Below are 27,307 nucleotides of genomic sequence, written 5' to 3'. Positions count from 1 at the left end.
AAGGTGCACCTGAACTAATTTTACCGTAGCTGATGCATATTATTTTCAGGTTTTTCTATTTCATATTCTTAAGCTGTGAAGTTGCAACCTAACGTGATTTCTGTTCTACTTTTCTTTAAGTCGCGTGATTAAGACAGACATGGAGTTGGAAGTTCTGCGCTACACCAATAAAATCTCCAGTGAAGCTCATAAAGAGGTAATGGATCCTTTACTGTTAATAATTTTTGCTCTTGGTGTAGCAGTGGTACTCAGAAAATGTTCCCAGCAACCCTGAATTGCTTAGTAATAAAATAATGGAAAGGCTGGTTAGAAATAAGAGGATAATATCCCTGCTGTTACAGCCCAGTAATATGCCTCGCATTGTCCTTGAACTCACTGGTGTATTTGTGATGTGTGAGAAATGAAGTGTGGTTTTGGATAAGAGGAGGAGCCTCTGTAGAAGGTGACCCGCTTGCAATCTGTCGGTGATGGAGAAAGAGGAGATCAAGAAGATCATTCTTCTGGCCCATGTCAGCATGTGCAGCTCTAAGAAGTTTAACTAGCAGGAGGCTCTCTCCAGATCCTTACAGACTTTCGCTCTCCACCCTCAGTGGAGGATAGTGCAAGGATTCCTTAGGTCACTCCTCAGCGATGGGTATGTCCCACAGCACAGTGCTTCGCAATGCTGTTCTGTTGACGTAGCGTGGCAAAGAAATCCAGGCTCTCAGCAAGGCTGCTTGGGTTTGATCAGCACAGTACCCGTACGATCATAGTGCTCTACTCGTACTGGTGATAAAATTAACTTGGGTGTCAGTCCTGTACTCCATATCACGATCCAGAGATACCGTGAGTTCTGAGCTTTGACTGGAAGGAGCTTTTAGATAAAAGTAGCTGATGAGATTACTGACTCAACTGTTCTCTTTGCCCCTGTTCCTCAGGTTTCTGAACTGTGAGGTGTAATAATATTTTATAGTGAATATTGTAAAATTGCAAAGTCTGGGGATAGTGATTTGCATTCATTCTCCTCGGTCCTTCATCGTCCTTGAATGATCTTATCAGATCTAAGATAATTTCTTCCGTAGAGCAGCTGCCTAGAACTTTCACAGTACGGAAACAGGCGAAGGAATAAAACTGATGCATATTCTCAGTGAATCTGAGAACAAAGTCTGACTTTGGGGTTGTAAACCAGCGTTAATCCAGTAGATTTCTGTTGATTAATGTTGCAAAGTATAAAAGAGAATCTCCCTTTGTAGTATATTCCAGTTCACAGGTTTGTTTTGCTGGTGTTTCGTAGAAGTAAAACAAAGGGCTTGCTGCCAAATTCACCCGAGCTTTCAGAATTAAGCATTGGTATTTTGATGAGCTGCACTTCATTAGGATATAGTAGTTGGGCAATTAAAATGGCTTTATTGCTGGAGACTGCAGGCATTTATAAAGATTAAAATGAGTTTGATTTCTAATGTGGTTTTAAAATGCATCCACTGATGTAAATTTAAATAAAGTACAGATGATATTTTTGTAATATAAGTTCCTCTGGAGATACTCAGTGATAAGTCATAAATTAATAAATATGATATTCCCTCCTGCTGCAAATGTCCCATGTTAATATGTATCTTACAGGTAATGAAGGCAGTAAAAGCAGGTATGAAAGAATACGAGATGGAGAGGTAAGAGTTCTTTCACTAACTGTAATAAAAAGGAGAAAGTCTCTCTGTAGTGGGGCAGAACAATAGCTGAGGCAAAGCAGCAGCACTGATTCAGTTTGCAGACTATCGTAAGCGTGATTTGGAGGTGGTATTGCTTCAGTTTCAAACACACATTGGATGATGGTTGATTATTTTTTGGTGATGGTTTAGTGTAGCATAATTCTCTTCCTGGAGTTTTAGTAATTTACAGAAGCTTTGCGAAATAGCTGTTATTATGGTTTGAAGCCATCCAATAAAACGGTGGTTATGGATAAACATTGCCCTTATGCTTGTTATGCTTAGAAGACTGCATGTATGAGTGTTTAAGAACCTTGTAAAAGGCTCTGTTCAATTACATTTTGCCTGCAACTACAAGTTGGCATTACCTGTGCTTAATCCACTGTAATGGATGTCACTACAGCTGTTCAGAAGTCGATCACAGTACAGCATATATCTCTTCACATTGAGGAAAACATGCTGTACGGGCAGATATAGGAAGGATTGGCTGCTCCTAACTGAAAACAGTAGCATGATGTGCCTAAATACAAAGAAAGCATTGCCTCCTCTTTTAAATTTACGTTAGATCAGCAGCAGCCTATCTTATAAAGCGTGGTTTGGATGACCAAGTTCATTTATTGTTAGCTCATAAATGATTTTCAATTTTCAAAATATCAGCCTAATGAAGAAATAGCAGATAGCAGTCTGAGGTCGGTTACTGTTGTTCCTTGACAGTAATTTTTCAAACATTCGTAAGCAGCTAATTCAGCACCCGGTGATGGGAAAATAGTGACCTCAGTGTTTGTCATCAGGATTTCAAGGTCACTCCTGAGTTGGATAATGCCTTTATAACATCTGCGCTATGGAATAACTGATGTTACATTTAAACAGTTTAAATTTGTAGACTCTGTAGGCTCGTGCCTGTAATTTTACTGTGCTGCAAACAGCAATTAGGTAGACCCACGTAACAGGGTAAAAAAATAGGTTGTATACATTCCTCTGTTAAATTTATTAATGAACCTTGTGTTTATGTTCATTTTACTCACTGCTCACGCTTTACCATGCTCAGAGTGAAGGTTTGGCTCTGGAAGTCAATAGGAATTGAAAGTTTCCATAGAGCAGAGTTTGTTCTCAAGTGCTTTTAAATGTCACAATCCTGGCAGCTTGGTTTAAATGTCATGCAACAAATACATAGAGAAAAACTCTTCTGTGCATCTGTGAGGAATATTGCATTTTAACTGCAGGACTTCCAGTCTCTCTGGCCAGCTTCTTCCACACACATCAACCTTTTGAGAAGATTATTTATGTCTTCCAATTAAAAAAATAAATAAATTAAGCAGCTGTCTGTTAAACCTATTTAAAATTGCCTTCTGTTCTTCCATATGTCCTGATAGATTTCTTGAAAGGGTTTGAGGTTGTTCCACTGATGAGAGAGGTCTTGGCAGGCTACTTCTGTGGTGTCTGTCTTGGAGACTATAATTAGAGCCTCAGTTTCTGCTGCTGGTGGAATTCATCCCTGCTCCAGTTTCTGTTCCATTATTGCTAAGGGGAAAAAGGTCCTAAAAATGTAAACCTGTTATTTCCACACCTTTCTGGCAAGAAATGTGTAGTTGAAATGTTTATAAATGCAGTTAGAAAACAGTCTGGGAAACCTCTGCTGTGTATGCAGATAAACTCATTAATGTAGTCTGAGAGAGGATCTTTCAAAGACCTAAAAATAGGTAATATCCAAACGTAGACAATTTTCACTGAAGTAGTGAATAGTTTTAAAACTTTTTATTTTTGCCAACGGGCCAGATAGTTTGCATTCCGCAGCTTTGGTACATCTGAAATCTAAGGGTGCAGAGAACCCAAAATCACCGTTTCTGCAGGTTTATCAAAAGTATTCACACTGGTATTTATGAGATCAATTAAAGGTCAATGACCTTTTCCTGGTGTTTGCAGGGCTTCCACTCCTTTCGTGAAAGCTTTCGGAGTTGTGTGCCCCCTTCCCTCGGGTGCATTTGCAGTTCCCACTGGTGGCTGTGAAACTGAGTTTTTGAAATGAGTATAGGTGTCTCCTGAAATATGGTCAATAATTGTCCCTTTGTATAGCTTTACTCCATTCTTTGGCATTGTGACATCTATGGGTTTGGGTTCAAAGCAGGCCTGACCCTTTCTGCTAGGAAGAATAGTGCCAGAGATCCCAAAAGCAATTAAACCTTCTCATTATTACATGTAGGAGCCGAGTGTTGCCTTTTCTTTTCTCATTCTGTTAAGCAGTCTCCTTCAAATAATTAATAATTTTATTTCTACTGTATCACACAGCAAGAGTGTGTTGAAATACTCTGGGAAATGTATGTAAGGTCAAAAATATACAAAGCTGGTTATGTTTCCAGGATTGGGATTATTCTCTGAGAAGTAATTTGAAGGAAATTATGGAGAAATCTCTAGATAAGATGATATCATTTATTTTGAGGATTGAAAGCTCGCTTCAGAAATACGCTGGAAGTGTTCTTTATGATTAAGGTCTACTGGCAAATAATTGTGAACCAGTGCTGTGTTAATGCTGAGATTCATTCATTCATTCATTCATTTATTTATTTATAAGATTAATGCATTTAACTGCAAGTCCAACCAGCCCTGACTTCTTTTTTCGGTTTGATGTTATTTAAGTTTAACACGTGGTCGGTTGACTTTAAGGAGACAGCCAAGGCAATTATCTACAAACAGTAATTCACAGCATGTGTAATTGCACATAAAGTCGTTTTGCTAGGTCAGACTCTGGATTTTCTCTGAAGTAGTTTGTTTAGTATTTGTGCTTATCTCATGTTTAATTAATCTTCTTTAATTAAAGGCTTTTAATTATGAAACTGCTCTGTAGTTGGACATATTGTTAAAATACAGCAAAATGATAAAGGAAATCTCTTCAACTTGAGAAGTACGTGAAAAAAATCTGTGATTCAGCTAAGTTGTTTTAAGTGTGTGTATATAAACAAAAATGGTTTGTGTATGTATAGTTATATACACTGACAGTGCTAATTAGGACCTACAATCATCTGTTTCAGGATGCTCTAAAGCACTGGAGATACCTTTTCTAAGTCAGTGATTATCAATTTCTAGAGTGTTGCCTGTTTGCCTGCTTAATCATTAGCCAATGAAGTTTTGAATCTTGGGTGCGTTTTCTCATTTGTGCCGTTTTTATTGAAGAGAACAGTTAGTTTTAAGATTGGGATGGCTGCTTGGAATTGTTGATGTGCTTGGGGAGTGACGTGGAAGCATGTGCTACAGCAACGGAAGAGCAACAGCTACATATGCAGCGTTACTGCACGCGTTGCCCAGTTTGGTGGGGTTTTATCCTGTTCGTAGCAGCGCTGAAGGCTCTGTGATAGGAGCGTGTGCACAGTCCTCAGTTCATTTAATCATCAGTGCCTTGATGATGCTGGGATCAGCACAAAGCCCAGCCTCATTCCCTTGTCCAAGATCGCCCTTGATTATTTGACTGTCCCTGAACCCTCTGTGGCTGCAGAACACGGGAACCACCTTAGTGTTACCATGCAAGTGACTGCGATTCTGTACTTAAGGATCCAAAAGCTTGGATCCTGCTCCTGTAGAGTGAGCTCTTTTAAAACAGAGGGGCAATTACCTCCTGTAAAGGGCAGGTTGGGTGATGCGTGGCGTCAGATGTGGGTAACAGTAATTTGTGTGTTGTTTCCATCAGTAAAAGCAGCAAAGTGAGAAGGATCTGACCATGCTTGCTCAGATCCTATAGCTTTTGGGCATTGCTCAGGCGTGGTTGGTTTTATTTTTGGCTTGCTAGGGGAAGCCCCTTCGCCTGCACGTCTGCTTTTCTCACCGTAAGGTTTGCCTGTATCCCCTTCTTAGGGCTTGGGATGCTTCGGTGCTGAGGTGGGTACAAGGGATGGACAGGTTCTGGGTGGGACACTGGTTCTCCACGTGTGGTTGTAGAGGGGGGACTTGCAGTTTATTCAGAGTGTGTGCCAGCCGGGACAGGAGCTCGTTGCCCAGCTGTATAGATGTCCCCTCTGTGTATGTAGTGCAGGGAGTCCTTTAGGTCTGTGCAAACTGTACAAATAATTGTGATTTTCTAGTAGTTCATACTAAACTTAAACTCAGCTCTGCTTTTAACAGCAACAATTTAGAGAAGAAAATAGCAAGAAGGTGGCTGCAGAAGCTTTTCCTTCTTGGTTTACAGTGCTTACGGACTATTTTTACACCTTGCCTCTCTACCAGGCAAGGCTGATACGAATTCTTTATCCCTATTCTTTTCTGTGCTGTCCCCGATTCAAAAGCAGAGCTTAGACTCCGAGATGAGGTGCTGTCATATCTGTCAATGTTAAATTTCAGTATCTGTGGAAGTCTTGAGAGTGCTCTCGTGGATTGTGGCTCTCGTCTTTCATTTATCTCTCTCTCCACTGTGCCAGAGGAACAAACTGAAAATAAAACGTACATGTTATTTCACTAGAAAAGACAAAATAGCCAGAACAATTTAATTTTCCTTTGGGTATTTCCTTTTAGTGAAACGCTGATTATTTTAGCTAATCAGGATTTGCCACTTTCTCTCTCCTGATAGATTTTGCTCTCTGAATGTTCTTGAGAAAGTCACTGACTCCTGCAGCAGATAATTTGTAAAAACATTTCTGGTTTTTTTTGTGATCCACTTTCTGTATTTAGCATCCCAGCTCAAACATTGCCTTTGTGTGTCCTTCCCGTAAGTGTGTGTGCATAGAAAACAAAAATGCCCATTGCAGGTGACAAAGACACACGGGTCCATGTGGTCACAGTGGTTGGTGATGGGAAGGAGCAGTTCCAGCATACTCGCAGTAACCTCTCAGCATTTTCCCTTTGCAGGTCTTGCGGCAAGCTCGTATGTTCTCTCTTTCAGTAGAGGACAGCTTGGTTCACCTCCTGGATCTCCCTTTAATTAGCTCTTTGTGTAGAAGAGCGCTGTTTAATTGCACAGGTCTCTTTTGTGACTTGTGATTGAAGTTCCACATAATTGGGCTTTATCTTCTACAAAAAAAAATTGTGGAATTGGACTGTGTGAGAAATTTAAAAGAAAACCCTCTATCAGCCTGCAGATACCAAAGAACAGTTACCACGCTGGTGTTAGAAAACGGTTCCCTTCAGAAAGAGAGCAGTGGAAGGGTGTATGCGATGTGTGTGCCTACAGAACTTGAAGATATAACCCAACTTCAGATGCTGTGTCATTGTATGTCCTCCCAGGGTTGTTAATTTAGTTAGTGCTGTGATAATTTGTAATTACCCTTTTATTGTCTTTTTGGAAACCAAAGGTATTCACAAGTTTTAGTTAAATTTTGATTCTGATTGAAAATTCTGAAAAATATGAATTCCTGTGGGTGTTTTGTAGAGCCAATATTACTCTTATTTATATTGAAGAAAGAACAGGCTTTCTTCTTGAATTAGCAATGATCTCAGTTTTCACTGACTCTTAATGTGGCATTGAGATGGTGAACTAATTAGAATTACTAATGACAAGCTGAGATTGGGGATATGTGAAATGGAAGTCACTGTAAAAGACAGCAGGCTGAACTGATTATTGTTTGCTGTGGGTTTTGTTCATGCTTGTTCAGGCAAGTCAAAAGTAAAGATTCTACCATATGTGAGGCTTTGTCTGCATTGTGAGCTTTAGTTCAATAAGTTTTGCTAATTACTGTCAAAGAAAAGAGATCAGAATTTTGTGTGTGTTGGCCCTCATCTTTTGATAACCAGAATTGCTATGTGATTGCGCTCCGAGGGGAAGCCCAGCTCGGAGGAAATGGGTAGAATACCAAGACTGTCCATTAATAACATGATTTCGCACACTGACCTTCTGAAAATTAAAACCATTTTATACAGATGAAAAGCAAATGGGCAGCCTCTGTTCCTTGCTGCTGACATGCCCGCTGCATAAGTTCTTCTCCAAATTGGTTCTTGGAGCATCCTCATCACCGTAGTGTGCGAGTTCCACCTTCCAGCTTAGCAAGCAGCATTTCTGACGTCGATCCTGACAGTTTCCTTTTTTGTTTGTTTGATATTTGTTTGGTTTTCTGTTGTTGCATCATCCCTCTGGGGGAAGAATTGTGCAGAACTCTGTACTATTTTGGCAGGTGGTAACTTTTTTAGTGTACCCATTATCAGCAATATTGAAAGACACAAGGTGAGGATTATAATTATGGGATGCTGTGTCATGGTCTGTTTTAGTGCGGTTCTCCACGCTCGTGGGTTTGGTCTCATTTGCAGAATGTTGTGTTCTCAAGTGTTGTAATGTTTTTGACCTAGGTCTTGGTGGCGGGGTTCGAAGTGTTGCTTGGAGATGGTGGGCTTAGGTCCTTGAGGCTTGTTAAGGTCTGAGGTTACAAACAGTAATTGAAAAAATCTATGTATGTGAAGTCAGTGAAGGCAGCAAAGGACAAAGGTGGAGGTGGTTGCCTTAGCGCTGAAGTCTCTGTGCCTGACTGTGCTGCATTCCTTCTGTCCGAGCAGCGACGCAGGCAGCCGGTGTAACTAAAGTCGAGTCACATAGCAGGGCAGAAGAGAGCTGAGTTGCCAGGCAGAAGGGATAGGAGATTAGCTCGAAGTGAAACTTAGGGTTGAAGAGAAACCTGAATCGTATTAGACAGTAGAGGTGATGTTTCTGCTAAAAGAAATTTGCCCCTGTTGAGAACTCCTCAAAACCCAACCTTATTTCTGGGTTGCTTGGATTTTGCTTTCAACAGCTCTTCCGATTAGATCAAATTGAGCCTTGAGGCGGTCTTGGGAAGTGAGGGAAACAAAGAACTCTGCTGACAACTGACTCCGTGTCTTCTGATTCATCTACTCAAACCTGTCTATTGAAAAGAACCAATGAGATATGTGACATTTGAAGGCTCCACAAGTTAATCCATTAGTGTAAGGTACAGTTGCCATCACTTCTCACTTGGTACAATCTTCTTGTTAAATGTCATATCTTTCAGCAGGATTGGATTAGATTTCTGCCGCTTTCTTATTTCAGAAAAAAATGTGCTGTGTCCTCTTGGTCAGCATTGAATGGCAGAGGTCGGCAGGCATTCTTACGTCTCTGGTTAACAGACTGTGTGGAGTTGTTTGGGTGCAAGGTGTACCTGGAAGTTTTAGATGTTAGGATTGCGTGACGTTTAGGATGTGAGATGTGATTTATTAGTGGTGGTTTTGCCTGTCTAATCTCTAGAATTGCTCTGTAATGGAAGTTTTAATAATGGGTGTAGTACATTGTATGTTAGATTGACTCAGCTCTACGGGATAATTTTCTTTCTTTATTGATGTCTGTGACCGTGTTGTTTGGGTTGGAAGTGGCAACAACACTTAGGAGTTGACTTACCAGGCCTTCAAGATTTGGGGAGATTTCAGAGGTGCTTCTGTTGAGGGAGGAGTCATGTGATTCTGATCAGAAATTCTATCTGTGTGAGAAGGAAGTCAGTATCACATGGTTTGGGTTGGAAAAGACCTTTAAAGTTCATCCAGTCCAACGACCCCTACAGCGAACAGGGTTGCCTTCAACCTAACCAGGCTGCTCAGAGCCCCATCCAACCCAACCTTGAATGTTTCCAGGGATGGGACCTCTCCTACCTCTCTGGGAAACCTGTGCAAGTGTTTCACCACCCTCAGTGTAAAAACTATCTTCTTTATATCTAGTCTAAATCTCCCCTCTTTCAGTTTGAAACTGTTCCTCTTGTCCTGTTGCAATAGGTCCTACTAAAAAAGCCTGTCCAATCATTCTTGTAGATCCCCTTTAAGTATTGAAAGGTTGTTGTAAGGTTAGTGTAGAGATTTTACCACCTACGCTAGGCCCTTGGAGCGAGATTTGGCATCTTTAGGAAGGTTCGAATAAGCACTGAAAATTAATCCCTTCTTACATTTCAGCCCATCGGTCTTCATTAACCTCTGGTTTCCAGTCTTTCTGCCCTTCTCTTCAGCCAGATCAGGTGCTGGAAAACATCCTGAGCTCTGGAAAAAGGAGCGGCACTTGCAGAGATGGTGTGTGGATGGGTCGATGGGTCAGTGGGATCCCATGAACAGGGTGCAGCTTGTTTGCAGATGGATTTGGGGGGGTGTGGATTTTGTGATCTGCCTACAGAGCACCTGTGTAGTCATTTGTTTGGCCTCTGCGTTCAGAAAGGCTGTTGAAATGTTCCCAGGAGCTGGAGAAGGTGTCATGGGTAGGCTTAGCTGCAAAATACCCATTTTCCTGAATCGAATGGAGTCCTGCTTCCTTGGCTTCCCTTCCCAGGAAAATTCTGTCTTCTGCAGCTGCCCAAAGCTGATCCAGACATTGACATCAGAAAATGAGTTTTATAATCACTTTTTAGCCTTAAGGCCGTAGGTTTGCATGTGTTGTATGGCAGATTACTGCATTACTCTCTAAGAATAGTTTAAGTATTCAGACAAGTATTGAGGGCAAATGAAGCTCTGTAGTGGGACCCCAGCTGCCTCCTAACCTCAGCCCTTACTGCACTTCTGCTTCATCTGTGTTGTTCAAGAGAAGTTCAAATCTTCAGTTTGAAGCTGAAAGGAAGATTGTGAAACATTGGTGGTTATGTTGGCTTTCTGTGACACTGAATAGAGCTTGTGTGTTCTGTGCTATGTGGGTGGCTGTGTATTTGCTAAGAAGCATGACTGAAGATGAAAGTTTAATTATTTCTTCAAGGGAAATCCTCTCTCCCATGGACTTGAACTTGCATAAGAAAAATGAAAATTCATAAGGAGTGTAAAAATTGGCTAAAATTAAAATCCATTTATTTTTACCCTATTTATTCTTCTGAATAATAAAGTTTCCCCATGGGTTTTTGGAACATATGTGGAATAATTACACTGTAGAAGTGGTGCTTTAGCTCAGCTTCTAGAGCTAGGGCAAACATTGTGATTATGCTGCAAGCTTAAGACTAGGTTTTATAGAAAATCTCATTCAAGGCTCTGTTGCCGTCAAGTGCAAAAAACTGTGACCCGTGGATTGGTCCCTGTGGGAGCAATTATTCTTCGCAGAGATTTTTTTCCAGCACTGAATATTATAAATGTCAGAAAAAAGTTTAACCCTCAGTACCTCTAAAAGAATGTTTCCATACCTGCTGGCAAGAATATCAATTTTTAGCTTGTATCTGCAAGCATTTTATGTTTAAGCCAGGATTTTTTTTTTTAAAACTTCTCTTTATAAACAACTCAAAAGTAACAGTGCTGTCTTTTAGTTGTAGTCTGCATGCCTCGGTGAAGGCAAAACAGGGGCTGAAGCTGCCTGATGCTGCTTAATTCAGTGCTGCGCCCAAACCCCTTGTGATGGGATACTTGCACGTTGGGCGCAGTGGGGGTTGATGATTAAAACCTTTTGTCTGCTGGTGGCGGAGAAAGGAGGATGCGGCGTGAGGATGTGGGGTTGCTTAGGAACACAGGTTAGCATCTGATATTCACTATGCATGAGTGAAATGTGTTGGTGAACAAGAGGAGTACGTTCTGCAGGAGGCAGCGGGTAGAATCTGGGGTGAAATCCCAAGAGCCAACGCTTGGCTTCAGGAGAATCTGCTCCCTTTGGAAGAGGTGCAACGTGTGTATCTTCATATCCTTAATTCTGGCATTTATTTAAGTCTTATCAGTCAGACACGTGCATTAGTGCTAGCAGAAATTAAAATAATATTTGTCTATTGCTTAAAATAGCAGATCCAAACCCGACAGATTCCTTGCCCCCACTCCTCCTTATTTTCCCATGTATCTTCAGTCCTGAGCATGGTTTGGTCATTAACTGTGATTAAATGGCAATGGAATGGATAGAACTTGTGTCGTGTTCCAAGGCTTTTTGCGTCTGGCACCACGCAAGTCCCCGGGTCCCAGGGATGTGCTCAGGCTCCTACAGGTGCCTTCTCTTGCCTCCAGCCAGGGCTGCTGCTGAGGGGGGTCTGCCCTGTGGAGCTCCGAGCAGGGTCTGTGCCGGACCACGAGGCACGGGCAGTGGTGAAGACTTGGTTTAAAGTAGTTGCTTTTATCCAGAAAGAACCCGAGTGAAGGACTGAGTACTGCTGAAGGACCGGAAAGGAGAAGTGGATTGAGCAGTGCCCTCCAGCAACACCAGAAAGAAGAGGTTTGATCTTTCCTGGTATTTCAAAGATTAAAAACCCAGAAAATAAAACTTTCCGTGCCAGTTTTCATATACCAGGAAGAAATTTAGAAGTGATGAGCAGGTAGCATATGTCTCTCTATTTTTCCTCAGTGGGAGATAACTTTTGCAGTGGGACCAGTAGTTTTAAATCTTAATTTTCTAGGAAAAATAAGCATTACTTCCTTTATTTTTCAGATGGACTGTGTTCCATCACAGCTGGGCATGTTGGTCTACACCAGCAGACCATGCACTCCATTTTCTTTAACTCTGAGTCGCTCCTAGCTGGTTTTACATATATTTTTTTTTTCAACTTGAACTACTATTTTGAATCCGTGAATCATTTATCTCGGTGGTTCTTTCTGGAAGCAGCTGGAAAGTCATCAAGCTGCTGAAATGGAAGCTGGGAAAAAAAATGCGTATCGTCTGCCATGATAGGTAGTGCTCTTGGAGACATTGCTGTTGGCCTTGAGATCAAACAGCGGAGAAATAGCTTCACAGTAAGAGCTGAGGAAATTCTAACTAGGTAATGAGTAGTGGCTTTCTTTTGATTTGCAGCATGGCTTTACAGTCAATCCATAAAGCTTTGACGAGAAAAAAAAATCAACCTCTACGGGAAAGGGAAGGGCCATACAATTAGTTGTTCCTGACTGCTCACTTGTCTTCTCTAATTCCAAGAGCGTGTGCCAAAAGTGGGTGATAGTGTGCAAAATTCTCAACCGTTGCCCAGTTCCTTTGTAGCTTCAAGCTGAGATACGGTTCTCATCACGCTGGTTCCTGGAGAATATGCAGTTTCATCTTAGCTATAGATTATGTGTAGATGGGTGTAGTTGGAGGAGTTTGACAAGGGCTGCATGTGTGTTGTAACTTTCAGCTCTTGTACATCAAATTCCTGCTCTGATCTCCTCTTTCATCTCCAGTGTGTGTCTTTCATTAAAGAATTGGATGGGGAAGTGGTTGTGATAGCTGGCAGAATATTTCAGGACTGCATGCGGCAGTAATTTTTTTTACTTGAGTAAATCCCTACAGTTCAGAAAACTTACTAAGGGATATTGTGCTGGAATTTGGATTTAGAGATGCAGTTTCTAATTTTCAAGACACCATTTGGTAGAGACTGCTTGGCTGTTAATTTGTTCGAAGTTGACACTTGGGTCGCAAGACTAATAGCTGCCTTGGCGCACTGCTCAGTGTTCAGTCTGAGCTGTTAGAGAGTTCAGGTGTACAGCAACTGGGGATGGAGTTTGTCATTTTTATAGCCAGGGGTGAGACTGTTGTTCGGGGAGCTGGGGAGTTACTGGCTTTTGTGGGTACATTAGTAAAAATTGGACATAATGAAGAGGTGACCTTTGTGATCTTAAAGGTTTAATACATGTACTATAGCAGTTGTTTCCACTATCCAGAACAGCTTTTTTACTGTTGAGATCTAGAAAACTTGTCCTCGTCCTAGAATCATAGAGTGGTTAATGTGCACATAATGTCAGGGGGTTTAGTGCATCTGACAGACCCTTCTGATGAGCCTTGTAACAAGGATTGGGGGGGGACTTCTTTGAAGAGTGGCTACGAACTTGCATATATGATATTCATTTTCACAATTAGTAATTTGTGAACTGAGGTAAGGTTTTCATTCATAGTAATGCCCTATCTGGCATTATTTCTTCTTTATGTTTCAAATAAATCAATTATGTCATAGTCATAATGAATTTTTCTTTTCAGTTCACATAGGAATATTTATTATAATGTAAGTTATGGTATAGGCATGAATGAAAATGTTTCTCCACCCCAATATTGCAAAGCTACTGCTTTGTTAGAAAGCTAATTTTTTCTGGTCTCTCAGCTCTTAATGTTTCTTCACTCTGGCTCCTGCTTTATCCTGTAATGATTTAGGCTGGCAACAGTCAGCAGACAATTCTTTTTTGTTGGTGGTTTTCCCCCTGGTGCTTTCTTGCCTGCGCCCATTCATTATTTCAGTACCAGGAATATTTGAAACGTGGAGTGTAAACTGTGAAATATTTGGTGCTCTGTCTTTTACATAGTTAATAGATGTACCAGATCCCCAAAGTATAAATCAAATTATGTAGCCTGTTACGCTTTACATAGGAGAAACAAAATATGAAATATTTTACAATGCAGAAAGCGCACGTGAATCAAACTTTTGTTGTTCCTAAGGGATACGATTTTGACAATTTTATGAGGTTGCAATTTATTTGTAGGGTGAGTCGGCACGTGGTTTTGATAAAAGTAATGTTCGCCCAGTATACTGCTAACGAGAGTACTTTCTTAAAGCCACTAGTCTTGCTGATTTGTATGGTTACAATAAAGTATCTGCTAAACTCCCAAGGAGTGTCCCTCTCTGAGATGTACTTACAGACCCTGCGTGGGAATGCTGCTCTGAGTGTGAACATCAGCTTTCAGTCCATGCTGGGGAGCATTTTTAAGCAATAATGAAAAAAAGAAAGCTGTTAAGAGGTGGGGGAAGCTGTTTTTTCCAATGAAGACTTGATCTTGTGCAAAAGACTCAGCAAAAAATGTTGGCCTTGAAACTGTCATGCTACCTTTCGCTGTGGAAGTGTGGTCTGATGTGACTGTCCAAATCTCTTCATGGTTTCTCTTTGTGGAGACAGAACAGAAGCTCTGGGTCTCCATGCAATGCCTAAAACAGACCTCAGATGACCTCTTGCTCCTCTGTGATAATGCGCAGAGGGGTTCCCACAGCCACCTGTAAGACCCGCTGCCCTTTCAGGTGCAATATATGGCTTCCACCGTTACGCGCATTTGGTATATCAAGGTTGAATTCCAGTTTTCTCTTAAGCTAAGCAGATTTACTTTTATTACAAGGGGTTTTTTTGTTGTTGTTGTTGTTAGTCATTAAGAAGTGAAATAAAAGCAGAATGCAACTCTGAAAAATGCTAATTAAAGGAGTGGTGGACTTGTTGAAGATTCTTAACACAGTGAGTGTAAGGAGGACAAAATGAAACTGCTGGTGAGTGGTGGAGTGGGACCACGAGTCTGGGTAGTCTCCAAATTGCTGTTCACCCTCGTGCAGCAAAGGACTGAAAGCAGCTGAGTAAATAGGTGATACTGCAAGCTTTTGAGGGAGAATAAAAAAGTATTTGTCAAGAAATTTTGCAAGACTTAAGTAGCAAACTCACGAGTAACATGATAAAAAGTATTCTAGAAATAGGAGTACAAAGGAAAAATACCACTTTTTTAGCTGGGGTTGAGCTTTGTGCGTCTTGCTCTTGTTTTGGCTAGCTGTGATCAAGAAGATGAAAACCTAGATGATGGAGCACTTGGAAAAGATGACTTGTAGCAATTTAAGGAGCTTTTATTGCATTGATTGTTTTGTAGGAAAGTAAACAAAATGGTTTGGAGAACTGGAGTTTATTTCCATATTGTGTGCAGTTTAACAAAGGTGTCCGGTTTCAGTTGCAATTATTAGAAATTCAAAAAGAGAAATTAAAAATCCCTGTTCTTCCCACAGGGTCACTGATTGTTGCATGTTATCCGTAAGCCTCTCTTTTCCCATTTTTTTTGATGAAGACTGGTAGATATAGTTCAGTTCTTTTGCCTGGAGAAGCCTAGAGGAGCTGTGCTTTCCCCAAGGTGGGCTCAGGCTGTGTCGGGGGCTGGCAAGCTCACCTGGTACGCAAGAAGCTGCAAGTGAAATGGATTCATCTGTTTTCATTATCCAGGCTAACAGGGAATTAAAAGTAAGGTGAAGAATTGGATTCCTTTCATCTTAGATTATCAAGGGAGCTGTTGCTAATGTAAGGAAAGACCTTGTTTTCAATTTGAACAGTGCTGTAGTCCCACTTCCATAGTGCCTTTTGAGAAAATTTAAGCTTTGAAAAGCTGGGATTTTAAAGGCAATTTTATCTTTTTGGATAGAGAGTGAATTGGTGCTTTAGTATTTTAGGGATGTGGGCTTAGATTTCCAAGATATTTAGATGCTTTCTGAAATGACCTTGATCTTCTGAGCTGATTTAGGAGCCTTCGTAATAATCCAGGAGGGGCATGAGGAGATGCTTCTGTTGAAAAGGAGTGGCAGAACTTTGTTCTTTGCTCCTTGTCCTCTTCCCTAGTACGGCATGAAAGAAACAGGTGAGCAGCATCATGGGTTCACCACACAGGTCACCAATTTGGTGGAGTGAGTGTGGGGCAGCTCAGAGGCCAAGGCAGGTCCCTGGGAGGAACCGCTCCTGCCTCTTGTCCTGAGTGGCATTCTGGCACTCAGAGGGTACTGCAGAAACTGGTCTTTCCTGAAGTTCATAGAGTTAATTAGCATAAAAGCATGAAATACTTGAGTAAAAATATTTTTCCCATTATTTGTTGTTACAAATGATGCTGCACTTATGAATACAAACTTGGAGCGACAGAGGGCATTAAAGGGAACTTTGAATGTTATCATAAAGAAGAAATGGCAGCATTTCGGTTGGAACAGGTCCAGAGAAGCCTACAAAGATGATCCGAGGGCTGGAGCACCTCCCATACGAGGACAGGCTGAGAGAGTTGGGGTTGACCTGGAGAAGAGAAGGCTCCCAGGAGACCTTATACCTTCCAGTACCTGAAGGGGCTACAAGAAAGCTGGGGCTGTTCAGAGGGACTGTTCACAAAGGCTTGGAGTGATAGAACGAGGGGCAATGGGTATCAACTGGAGAGGGGCAGATTTAGACTGGACATACGGAGGAATTTCTTCCCCATGAGAGTGGTGAGGCCCTGGCCCAGGCTGGCCGGGGGCTGTGGCTGCCCCATCGCTTCAGGGGTTCCAGGCCAGGTTGGATGGGCCTTGGGCAGCCTGAGCCAGTGGGAGGTGTCCCTGCCCATGGCAGGGGTTGGAAATGGGTGATTTTTAAGGTCCCTTCCAACCCAAACTATTCTATGACTCTATCTATCCTTTTCAGTTTTATATTGCTCTATATTTTATGGGGGTTTGTTCGGTTTGGGTATTTTTCTTTTTTGAGATGGATGGTAGCAAAACCATCGGAAACAAAGTAAAACAAGTATGAAAGGAAAAGGAAAGTTAAACGCTATCAGGATCACTACACGTTTTGTTAAACCAAATCAGGAACTGCTATGTAATATCGCAGCTACAAAGGTTTGCTCTGATTCCTTTCTTAATATGAATAATGCTGCTGTTCTATCTTTGGCTCATGAAAACTGAGTGTTTACCCATGGTGCTTTATCTGCCATGAAACTTGGCCATCAGCCTAACTACAAATTGTTTCTATTCGACCGGTCCATTTTAAGTACAGATGGCACGAAACCAGAGCATGATTTGATAGCACAGGGGAGAAGCAGAAAATGTTATTTAAAAGCCAGTGATATTTCTTGCAAAGCTGCTGTAATTTTTCCTTTCTGATCAGTTTGATGTCAAACGATCTCCTTTACCTCACTCATTCCTGTAGGCCTTTGCTCAAGTACCTGTGTTAAGTAATTTTAATTTATTATGATGAGCCGTACACAGTTTGCCGGTTAGCAAAGTGCTTGTCACTCTCCTGTAAACCATCTCATGTGATGTGACCTAACCAATTCTGACAGCAGAGAGGGTTCGACCACAGTGTAGAGTTTTAACGTTATTTACAGTGCTTGAAGGTCTGGCTGTGTACAGTATCCACTTAATCCAGCCTAAATCTAGGGAGCTGTCTTCTGGTCCTGCCACTCTGTCTAATGGCTGTTAATAATAGCTGTTCTAGTCACCCTGTCTGCTGACTGAAAATCTATCTGGAGCGCTTGCATCTCATGAGGCAGATCAAAATTGACATTTTTTTATTGATGTAGCTGGTTTCTGCTGAATACTTGGGGACAAATAAAAGTAACTGAACTCAAAAATGAAGGGGAAAAGTCATTTGTTTGGTGAGATTACCAACCGACTGACGTCTGCAGGTAAATAAGTAGTCCTTTAAAAAAATACTGCTTAAAATATACTTCAGAAGTAAAGAATCAACATTAGCTTTTTATTCATCAACTGCTTTGAGAGTTGATATTTATGTTCTTCAATATAAAAATGATTTCATGACTGACTTCATTAAATGAGTCTGTGATGCAGATAGGTCACATTTAACACTTCCATTCGTTCTCCAGTGGATGTAGTAATAAAAGTAAAAAAACTGTGCATATTTGTTTCATGAGAAAATGAATGAGCTTTGTTTGCCATTACTGTTTTCTAACTGTTTTAATATCAATGTATGTATGCAAATGTAGAGGATCTAAAAAGTGGTCTAAATTTTAGCAGATCCTCTGGTTCTGATTTACACGTGGGGCAGGGGGAAAGGGAACAACTAGTGGGTTTGGGCTGGAGCTACGGGAGATGCCAAGTTTAGTTCCTGGGGAGGGAAACTTATTTGGCAGCTATGGCAGAGCCACTATGAGGTCCCAGTAATGGAGGACAAGCATTTAATTAATTTGAGCTAATGTGGTGTTATGAAGGACGTCTTATTAAAGAAACCTGGATTAAATTTTTTTTTAATTAGATTACATTTAGCTGATAAAGTTAACTCCATGGCTGTAATATACTTTGCCTTCGATAATGCGTTTGACTTATTATAACACAACATTCTGATTAGTCGTATACGCTATTAATAAGGTACACATAAAGTGGATCAAAACCTGGCTAACTGACAGAAGTAGTTGTCAGGAACGACTCATCTTCTAACGCTCTTTTTTCACAAGTGGAGTTACAAAGGAGTTGATATTAAATCCAATGGTATTTTACTTCTCGGAAGTAATTTCTATGTCCCCATAAATCACAGAGATGCAGACCTTTGAGAGTTAGCAGGTCATCAAAATGATGGGAAGGTTGAGCAGCAAGATCTGTATCATTTGATCAGCCGAGCTTGTTAATATAAAATGTTTTTTAATATAGACAAGAGAGAGGTCATGAGTTTAAGAATAAAGAATTCAGATGAAAGCTAGAGAGCACTGGGCTCGTAATCTGGAAATAATTTAGACTTGAGAGTTTGCAAACAACTGAACATCTCTTCTATGAAGTGAAACTCTCTCAGAAACAGCTAATGAGATTTTTATATATACATCAGAACAAAGGCTTAATTACCTCAGGGAGAATGAATCTACTGCAAGGTAATGTCTTTTAAATCTCTCTGTAGTGCTTGTGTGGCTGATGTCTGTGTGGAAAGTCATAGCTCGTCTTCTAATACCATTTTGAAAGTGAGGCAAAGAGCACTTTTTTTTTTTTTTGCACAGTAAGAGGGCCTTACACACTCAATTATCCAAGAATAATAATTTTGATAAATACGGGCAATCCTTTAAAGAGTCTCTTGTGTTTAACTTTGGTAAGATTGAAATGACCCAACCAGTGGACAGGTCCTGTTGGGAGCTACTTGGACACTTAAACACGAAGTGTTTAGTATGGTGAAACCTGACAAACCTGAATAGAAACTGAGGTACATAGGTAAGGAATAAACCATAAAGAAGGGAAATTGTGAGTTCCACTTTTCCCAAAATCACTTTTTTAATGGAAAAACATTTTTTCTTGGCAAAGACCTTCCTAAGGTGGGACTTAGGCCAGTCACATGTGTGGCTGAGCAAACCAGCAGCCAACCTTCCCTAAACTTTACCCTGAACTCAGAGAGTTTGGCAGCTGTTCTTGCTCCCTCATGTGCCATTGTCTTTGAATAACACTTCCTGGTCTCCTGACTTCCCCCTGGTCTTGGTCCTCTGTCCTGCACGAGCCGCATCTTCTTGCCTTGTGTTTGTGGAGGCCTCTCAGATGGTAAGAGTGGCTGCTCCAATAACCTACTTACGGGGTTTCAGCACTGAGCTCATCTGGTACTCTTTTTGTCGGTCCGGAATGGCAAATGAAGCCCATATTTCTGTTTATATTTCTTAAATTTACTGAGTCCGGTGAAAGAGATTTACCTCTTCTGTGTGTAGGCAGCTCCAGAGGACATGAAAAGATAATTGCAGGATGAATCAAGGAGTATTTAAGACATTTCCCAGCAGAGCTAGGGCCTGTGGCCTTTCGGCATCCCCGTCTGTGTGTTGGAGCTGCTCACATCCCTGTTGCAGAGATTTGCAAGACAAGAAATAAGCCTTCAGAATCTTCCCACTGCTGTTTGGATGTGGCATTAACCTCTGGGGCATGCTTTAAGGCAGTGTGACTGCGTAGATCTTGTTCTGCTGTCCTTGGGGATGTGATTGCTTGTCTGGAAGCGGTTGTCCTGCAAGTACTGCCTCTGCGTGTTGCCCTGTTTTCTTGTGTGCCTTCATCTTCCTTTAGGGAGAAGGAGCTGTGGTTGGTGGGTAACAAATCTTCTATACAGAGAGAACAGATGATGTCATTTTGGTGCAGGAGCATGACTCTGCCTCCCGGCAGATATGGCTTTGCTAATGCGGTTTCACATCTTGACATGAGCCGTTTCGAACCCCAACTATTTGTACAGCATCAGGACAAAACTTATGCTTTCATTTTTTTGACAGACCCAAAAATTCTACTGAAATTCTTGTTTTCTTTGCTGCTAGTGAAGGCTCCGCAGTGTGGAAGAATCCTTGGCATGTAGTGAAACATTGGGCTCATTTATAGTTGGTTGATGTCATACTTAGGGTTTTAACTCTTTCTAATAAAAGCATTAGATCTGCAGAAAGTGATGAGCACTGAGCTGGACAATTTTCTGTGTGCCAAGAGCAGGCAAGTGGATTTGTCAAGCCTTGCGTGACAGCTTGAATTGTTGAAAGTTCTGTTGAGGGTGTACTTTCCCTTCGCCTTCACCTGAATGATGATTTGTACTCTGCAGCATGGACGACGGGAACCCCAATCAGTGTTATGGATTTCTTCTGGAGACTGCACGAGCTTGAGAGCTGTTGGAATCATCTCCGCTGAATGCATTTCATTTTCTTCCCCGTGCCTTGCAATGGTATTTGTTTTGAAAGCTGCATATTGTCTTCTTAGGAGTCAAAATGAGTTATTATGTTTTTTCCAGCTTTATTCTCATGAGTTCAGCTTTGCTTGCATGAGGAGGAAACTGCATTTATTGGAGTTCACAGGACAGCACGTTGGGGAGCGTAGCCTCTTCTGTCTCTGAAAATGCTTTCTGGCTCTGTTGTATTAGATTGACTTGAGTTTAGGTTTCTTGTCCATTGGTACAGAAGATTCTTGGAGACTCAACAGATTAATCTGGACACTTTTAGCCATATAGTGTTAAAGTGTTGATACACATTTTCTTTACTTGGAGTCTTTTTCAAAGACTTATAAGTCCTCTCTAGATTTTTATAACAGATAGTTCATAGCCCCAAGAGTAGATCCTTGGACTCATCTGTCTCAGGCCTGGCTCTCAAAAGAGTAATTCCACTGGATTGAAGAGGCAAGTGTTTGAAATTCAGGAGACTATAAAATTGATTCTTCCATAAAGAAGTAATTTGTGGTAAATGGTGTAGTCCTCTGGGCAGCTATTCACTCATTTTATATGACCAGGACCCTTGAAACCTGGTCAGAAAGATTAGGGAAGGACATCTCTGATATGTCATTTATCTGCACACACCAGGACACCTTCTCATTTGACAATATAGTATCTAGGAGGAGACCCTTCTAAACACAGCATTTTACTCTAGGGTAGGGAAAATGCCATTTGAAGAAGAGCATGGATAGTGTTTTGGAGTTAACTGGTTGATTCTGAAATACATAACCAGGTTTTTCTGTTTAGCTGCGTATTCTCTACTAGGGAAGCAGCAATGCGCTGTGTTACTTCGGAAAGCACATGGGAGATCCAGGCGGAGTCGCAGAGTTCTGCGTTCTGGGAAGTAGAACAGTCTTGCATGAACTCCTCAAAAAAAGTATCCCCCTGAGAAGACGTTAGTCACCTCTCCCTTCCTGCGTTACTCCAGTGCTCTACGCTCACTCAGCGTGAAAGCAAGTAGGCAGCTGGCATTTGGGTGCTGTGTCCTTGCTTTGGTAGAAAGTTTCTGCCGACACAGAAGGAAATCATAGCACAGTTTACTGGCCAAAGTGCCATCTTAAAGCAAAAGTTAGCATTTAAATACAGGAAATTCAATTGAAAGTTAGACAAGTTGTTGCTTTCATCCATACAACTCTGATTGGCTTCTATCATAATGTTATTTCTAGTATCGGCCTTAATACTGTCCTTCCCCAGCACTTAAAACACCTAAATATTTCTTCTTCTTGAATATTTCTTCTCATTTAATATTACTGAGCAAGTCCTTAAGCATATTTGTCCTCGGTGTCCTACTGGGAGGCACCACAAGAGAACAGGAGGAGCAGTAACTGGATTGGGAGGACAGGTGATGTGAGAGGGACCCTCTCAATTGTCTGCTTGTCACTTGTGTTGGCACTACAAGACTCCTGACATGATGGGACAGCAATTGCTTGCCATACATAATATATTTATAAGTGTTTTTTCCTTTTCAAGGTAGATCTACGGTAATTTTTTAACTAGTAAGTGTTCCTTGATAAAGCACATTGCCACATCAGCATTTATTCTTGACATCTGTTAAGTATGAATACCTAAATATTGAAAATTACCTTTCCAGATATGCTTTCTCAAGGAGATATCATTCATATACTCTTCATAATAAGGTGTTGTTTTTCATATTTAATCAGAATATAAATGGGCAGTGCAGTTTAAGGTAGTTAAATATATTCCCTGCCCCCAAGGGTGTGTTCTGTAAGCAGAAGTAGATAGAAAGGGAAGCGACAGGAGAGGATTTATATAAATCAAAGTATGCAGCAGCTTAAGTCTTGTTTTGCAGATATTTCGATATTTGTGCATTCAGGACTTCATCGTAGATGACTGTTTTGTGAAAGCATCCTTACTATCAGAAGGATGCTAAATATTTTATAAGGAAAACTTGGAATAAAGCAAAATATCAGCAATTTTATTAATCTATCCAGACAGTAGAAATCAGCTTCTGAAAATTAAATTTAACATATCTGAGTGAATAGAAATAACATAATACGCCTTTCTGAATATTTGTAAAGTAGAATTTAATGGGTAAATTAAACAGACTTCTGCTGTAATCTTAGTTTCCTCATGCCAGATTCAGATCACTGAAATGAGTGAAAACCCTAAGACTGAATTTTCTGTGTTATACAGCTACTTGGAACACGCAGAGTTTAGAAACGTGTTTAATAAATGTAATTTATCACATTTTAGGTTGTCTCAGCACAAAAAAAAATCTATGCAATTTTAAAGGTTGGATTACTACAGGATGTTGAATGTTCCCAACCAGCTATCTGTGCTCTCTGTGATTCAGAAAGAAATAATTTGTTCCATATTTGCATTAAAAACTAGCTGTAGTAAAGAACAGTTAAACCTCCATCGCTTCCGTATTTCTCGGTCTCAACCTCCCATTGATGCAGATAATGGGGAGTTGGCCGCAGTCGTCCCGCTGTGTTCACCTACCACCTTCCCCTCCAGGGGGGAGGGAAAGGGGTGCCCTAAATAAATGAAAATTGATGGCTGCTGCAATAATTAAAGCTTCTCTTGACTTAAGCCGTGGCTTAAAACTAGTAAAGGAAAGAAGTAGGACACCGCACAAATGTCACTTTATATTTTTTCCTTAGCTAGCAGCTCTTTAGGAGCCTCGTGTTTTGAGTTGAAGAAGTTCGAAGACGTACAAGTTTAATAATAAGGATAAAGCATTTCTCTTTATTATGGTCAGTTACTGCTAATCTCCTTTTAGAGTTTTAACAGGGATTTATAGGGATTCATTTGCGGTTTAGGTTTGGAGATAATTAAGTACCTTTCTGCTGCAAAGAAGAAATGGAGAGAGAATTGGCTCAAAGCTAAAACAAGAATCCTGAACTAGCGCGCGTATTAAACTTCCTTTTATTTGGTTGTCACCCCAATAGGAATGATTAGCGGGTTGTAAAGGAAGAAAATGTATTGCATTACATCTATTAAAGCATGTTTTATATGTAACAGTAATTAAAATATAATTGAAATCATGAGTTCTTCTAATTATTGGCTTTACATAATGCATAGTTAAAGAGTGAGCATCTATAAATGTGTCCCTTTTACACATCCAGAAATGGTTTGCTGGCAGCATTTTAATTAAAGATGGATTAGTTAAAACGCAATTTAATCATTCTGTCATCAAAGGATTTAGACCTCATTAATTAGCTGTTGATAAATAGGTTTGAAATACAAAAAATTTAATTTAAAATATGCCAGTTGAGATCTAGAATTATTGGAGCTGGAAATGGAACAATGAGTCTGAGAAAAATTCATGCCGTCTCTTTCCATAATATTAGATTAAGTACGAAATGTAGACCAGTACAGAACTTAGTTCTGCTTTGTTACTCATGGACATGACTCCAAGTGGAATTCAGAGTTGGTGAAGAGATAATACAAAGACCTTTTGTGATGATCATTGCTTTGCAGTGTGGCACTGGCATCTGTTTTCCGTTGATTGATTTGGTGACGATTGAAAACTCATATAAAAATCTTTCTGCTGTAGAAAACGGATGAAAATAAGTCCTGGATTCCAGGTTTTATAGCTGGCACAGCTCTATGGAGGAGCCAAAGAGGAGGTCCCGCTGCTCTGTGAGCTACCCAGGTACGGTGGGTGGATGAATCAATTCTGACAAATAAGAGATGAATTTTCTGAGCAAAGGTAGAAGAGTTTTGAGGAAATAATAATAAAAACCTTTCTTAAAAGGGCTTCTTGCGTGTCAATTTAAAGATGGGCTAGTTGAAAATGTGCGTTTACAGAGCACCCTGGCAGCTGTCCTACCTCTGGGATACCTGTTCAGTCACCTTGCCAGGCTTCTGGAAAATCAGCGGCTGAGGATGAGATTGGGGACTTACATAATTCTTGTTTGTGTTTGAACGTTGGGAACAAAATAGGTTACCTGAACTCTGTGAAAGTGCATAATTTGATGAATTTTCAGACTGAGGTAGAGAAATGTCGGGTTAAAGATAAATCAAGTGAGAGTGAATATATGTACCGCTTTAAAACTACATCTGTTGAAACCTGCCCTTTCCTCATACAGAGGTAAAAAGTAGATTTAAGCTCAGACAGAGCTGTTAGAAGAAACTTAGATCAATGTCTGGGAGGGAGAAGGGGAGGTAATTCCCCAGGCGTTCCTAGAGTGCTGTGGTATTGTAGAGGCGCGTTGTTTCTTTATTCTTTGTCCCAAAAACTATTCGAAGTTTTTAGGTTTGTGAAACGATGGAGGAAAACTTGCTTCGTGGGGAATAGTTAACAGTGATAATAGAAGGACAGCCATGAAATTAAAAGCTAAAAAGAAAATGTATGTGTGCGTGAGAAAGGAAAATGCGGTTCCAGATTCCCTAAATTCACTGGCCCATGTGGTTTAGCCAAAAAGATGAAATACCGACTAATGTCATATTATCTCTTCAGTTATTCTTTACATAAAGCAGGTAATTTATAACTACCAATTATGCAATTAAACTGCTAATTACCCCTCACCTAAGCTCTCTGTTCCTGAACTGAGATTATCAATTACCTTCAATCATTGCAAATCATAAATGGCGTATATGACAGCGCTAAGGTTTGCAATATTTATGGCCTTCCCGTTTCACGTATCTCTGGTTTCCAGGGCGCATTAGTGGCTGGAGAAATGGCCTTGCCTTGGTGCACTTTGTTTCTAAAGGAATGATATTCCTTCTGATGGGTGTTGTCTTGTATTCTTAAGATATAGCTGCGTTTTGGGGTTCGTGCCCTCGGCTCTGCCTTATCATCTGTTTTAGTGGAGAAGGAGCATATTTAGTAATAGCCACATGAATATTTGATGGGAGAGGTGAGACCAACCACTTCTATGCTGCTTCTACACAGCTTTTCCTTATTTCATAACAGATGTTCTGCACTGTGGCTACATTAATATGCTGCCAGTTTCATGTGGCAGTTACAGTTCTTCTATCCTGGCTAGATAGAACTACTCCAATAACATTTTTCTCTTCTAAGGACCTATTATTATCTAGAATTCCCTGCATATAAATAAAAATAACGTAGTTAAAGAAAGCACGCCCAAAATGGGAGCATAATCTAGATGCTGGAATTCAAAAGAATCAACTTTTTTTCTGAAAAATAACACATTCTTTCTGCTTTTTCATGATACAAGTTAAGCCAATTTTAAATACAGATGCTTCCGAAGTACAACTGCCTTCGGTATTGCTGGTTGACAGTAGGCTTCAGCAGCTTCAGGAGTGTGCGCAATAACCCAGCCGATGGTGTGAACCTGAAATTATCATTAGAGGTAGCATAAACAGGTTTTAAGAAGTCAGTGCATAGAAGTGGTTTTGTTTCCTGTTGTTTGTGGAGCAGAAAGTTCTGTTCTAAACAATTTCCAGTCTTGTAGACCACTTAAATAATAACATTGTTCTCATCAGTCTTTAATATTGTCTCCAAGGTGTAGAAGAAAATATACTCATCTGCTCATAGAACTAATTTTCTTGTTCTGGGACAAGTTTGTGATCCACCGCTTGTTCATTAATAGTAAACTGGATTATTTCTCCTACTTTTCTTCACTCTCCTTCCTTACTCTTTCATAATGAAGTGCTGGTTTTCTTTGTATTAAAACAACCTCAGATGCAATATTGCAATGCTGTGTTGTGAACTAAGTGAGAATAGGATTAGATAAACTAAGCCTTAAAGCATCTAGTTGCCCATGGAAAATAAATGACATTACCAAAGTAAATTGGTTAACAGAGCAAAATGCTATGTATTTAAGAACCTTACAGCGTCCAATGTGGGATAAAGGGAGCACTCGTGTACACACTGGTGGGTTGTTACAGACATCTGCTCTTTCTTGTGCGCGTGGTTCTTCCAGCCTAGTTTGATTCTAAATAGAAGTACTTTAGATACTATGGACGAATTATACTTAGTGTGGCTTAGCAATTTCCTATTGTTTGGGCTTTATAACTTTCTCATGTGAAGATATTTATATCTCTAAATGATCAAAATGGTGACTTTCAGTCCTGGTGTAAGAGATCAGCTTTGTAAAATTTGGCTTATTGTGAATTCTTCTAAAAAAAACTTTGGATTTTAGCCTCTTTCCGGCTACGCTTGATATTCACACTGTACAAAAGCATAAGGGCACGTCCTAGATGTAATTAAAAAGTTATTTGGTGCACAGATAACTAATAGTCACCTATGTCTTCCAATTGTACTCACTTAAAAAAAATAAGAAGCTACAGAAACCCCTCCCCTTTCTGTACAGAACTCCCTTAAGCTGCGGTGCTTATAGCTTGGAACCACCTGTTTGCATTTCAAGGCAAGTCTCAAGGGCCGTGTTCAAAGAATACTGGTTTTGAAGTGTAAAAAGGTTTCTTGTTATTAGGAAGCAACTTTCTCAGAGGTGCACTGAGAAAATTGTTACGGATCTGAAATGTCCTCAAAAGCCGTTGAGTGTGAAAATTTATTCGTATCAATATATTTTCAATATGAACACCTTAATGAGATATTGACCCATGAATGTCCTTGACTCATCTATACATTGCATGGCTCACAAGGCAGGTTGTGGTTTTGGCAACAGATCGCTCTGATACACAGCCTGAAAATTTGGAATAAAGAAGAGTGTTATACAGTGGGTTTCATCCTCCTCCTTTGAAAA

At 40.5% G+C, this 27,307-nt stretch overlaps 1 protein-coding gene across 4 annotated transcripts in view; it reads left to right on the top strand.

Annotated features, from left to right (window-relative positions):
• The window catches only part of PEPD (peptidase D), a 131,644-nt gene that overhangs the window by 46,035 nt on the left and 58,302 nt on the right, over positions 1-27,307 (top strand). For all 4 annotated transcript variants that reach the window (XM_054078737.1, XM_054078735.1, XM_054078739.1 and 1 more), the window contains 2 exons: positions 121-196; positions 1,600-1,646. In XM_054078737.1, the coding sequence (XP_053934712.1) occupies positions 121-196; positions 1,600-1,646 (123 nt within the window). The remainder of the gene's footprint in view (positions 1-120; positions 197-1,599; positions 1,647-27,307) is intronic.

The sequence above is a fragment of the Cuculus canorus genome, chromosome 13 (genome assembly GCF_017976375.1).
Source record: "Cuculus canorus isolate bCucCan1 chromosome 13, bCucCan1.pri, whole genome shotgun sequence".
Lineage (NCBI taxonomy): Eukaryota > Metazoa > Chordata > Aves > Cuculiformes > Cuculidae > Cuculus > Cuculus canorus.
The sequence above is the reverse complement of the archived record's forward strand: the minus strand, read 5'-3'. Positions and strand labels throughout refer to the sequence as shown.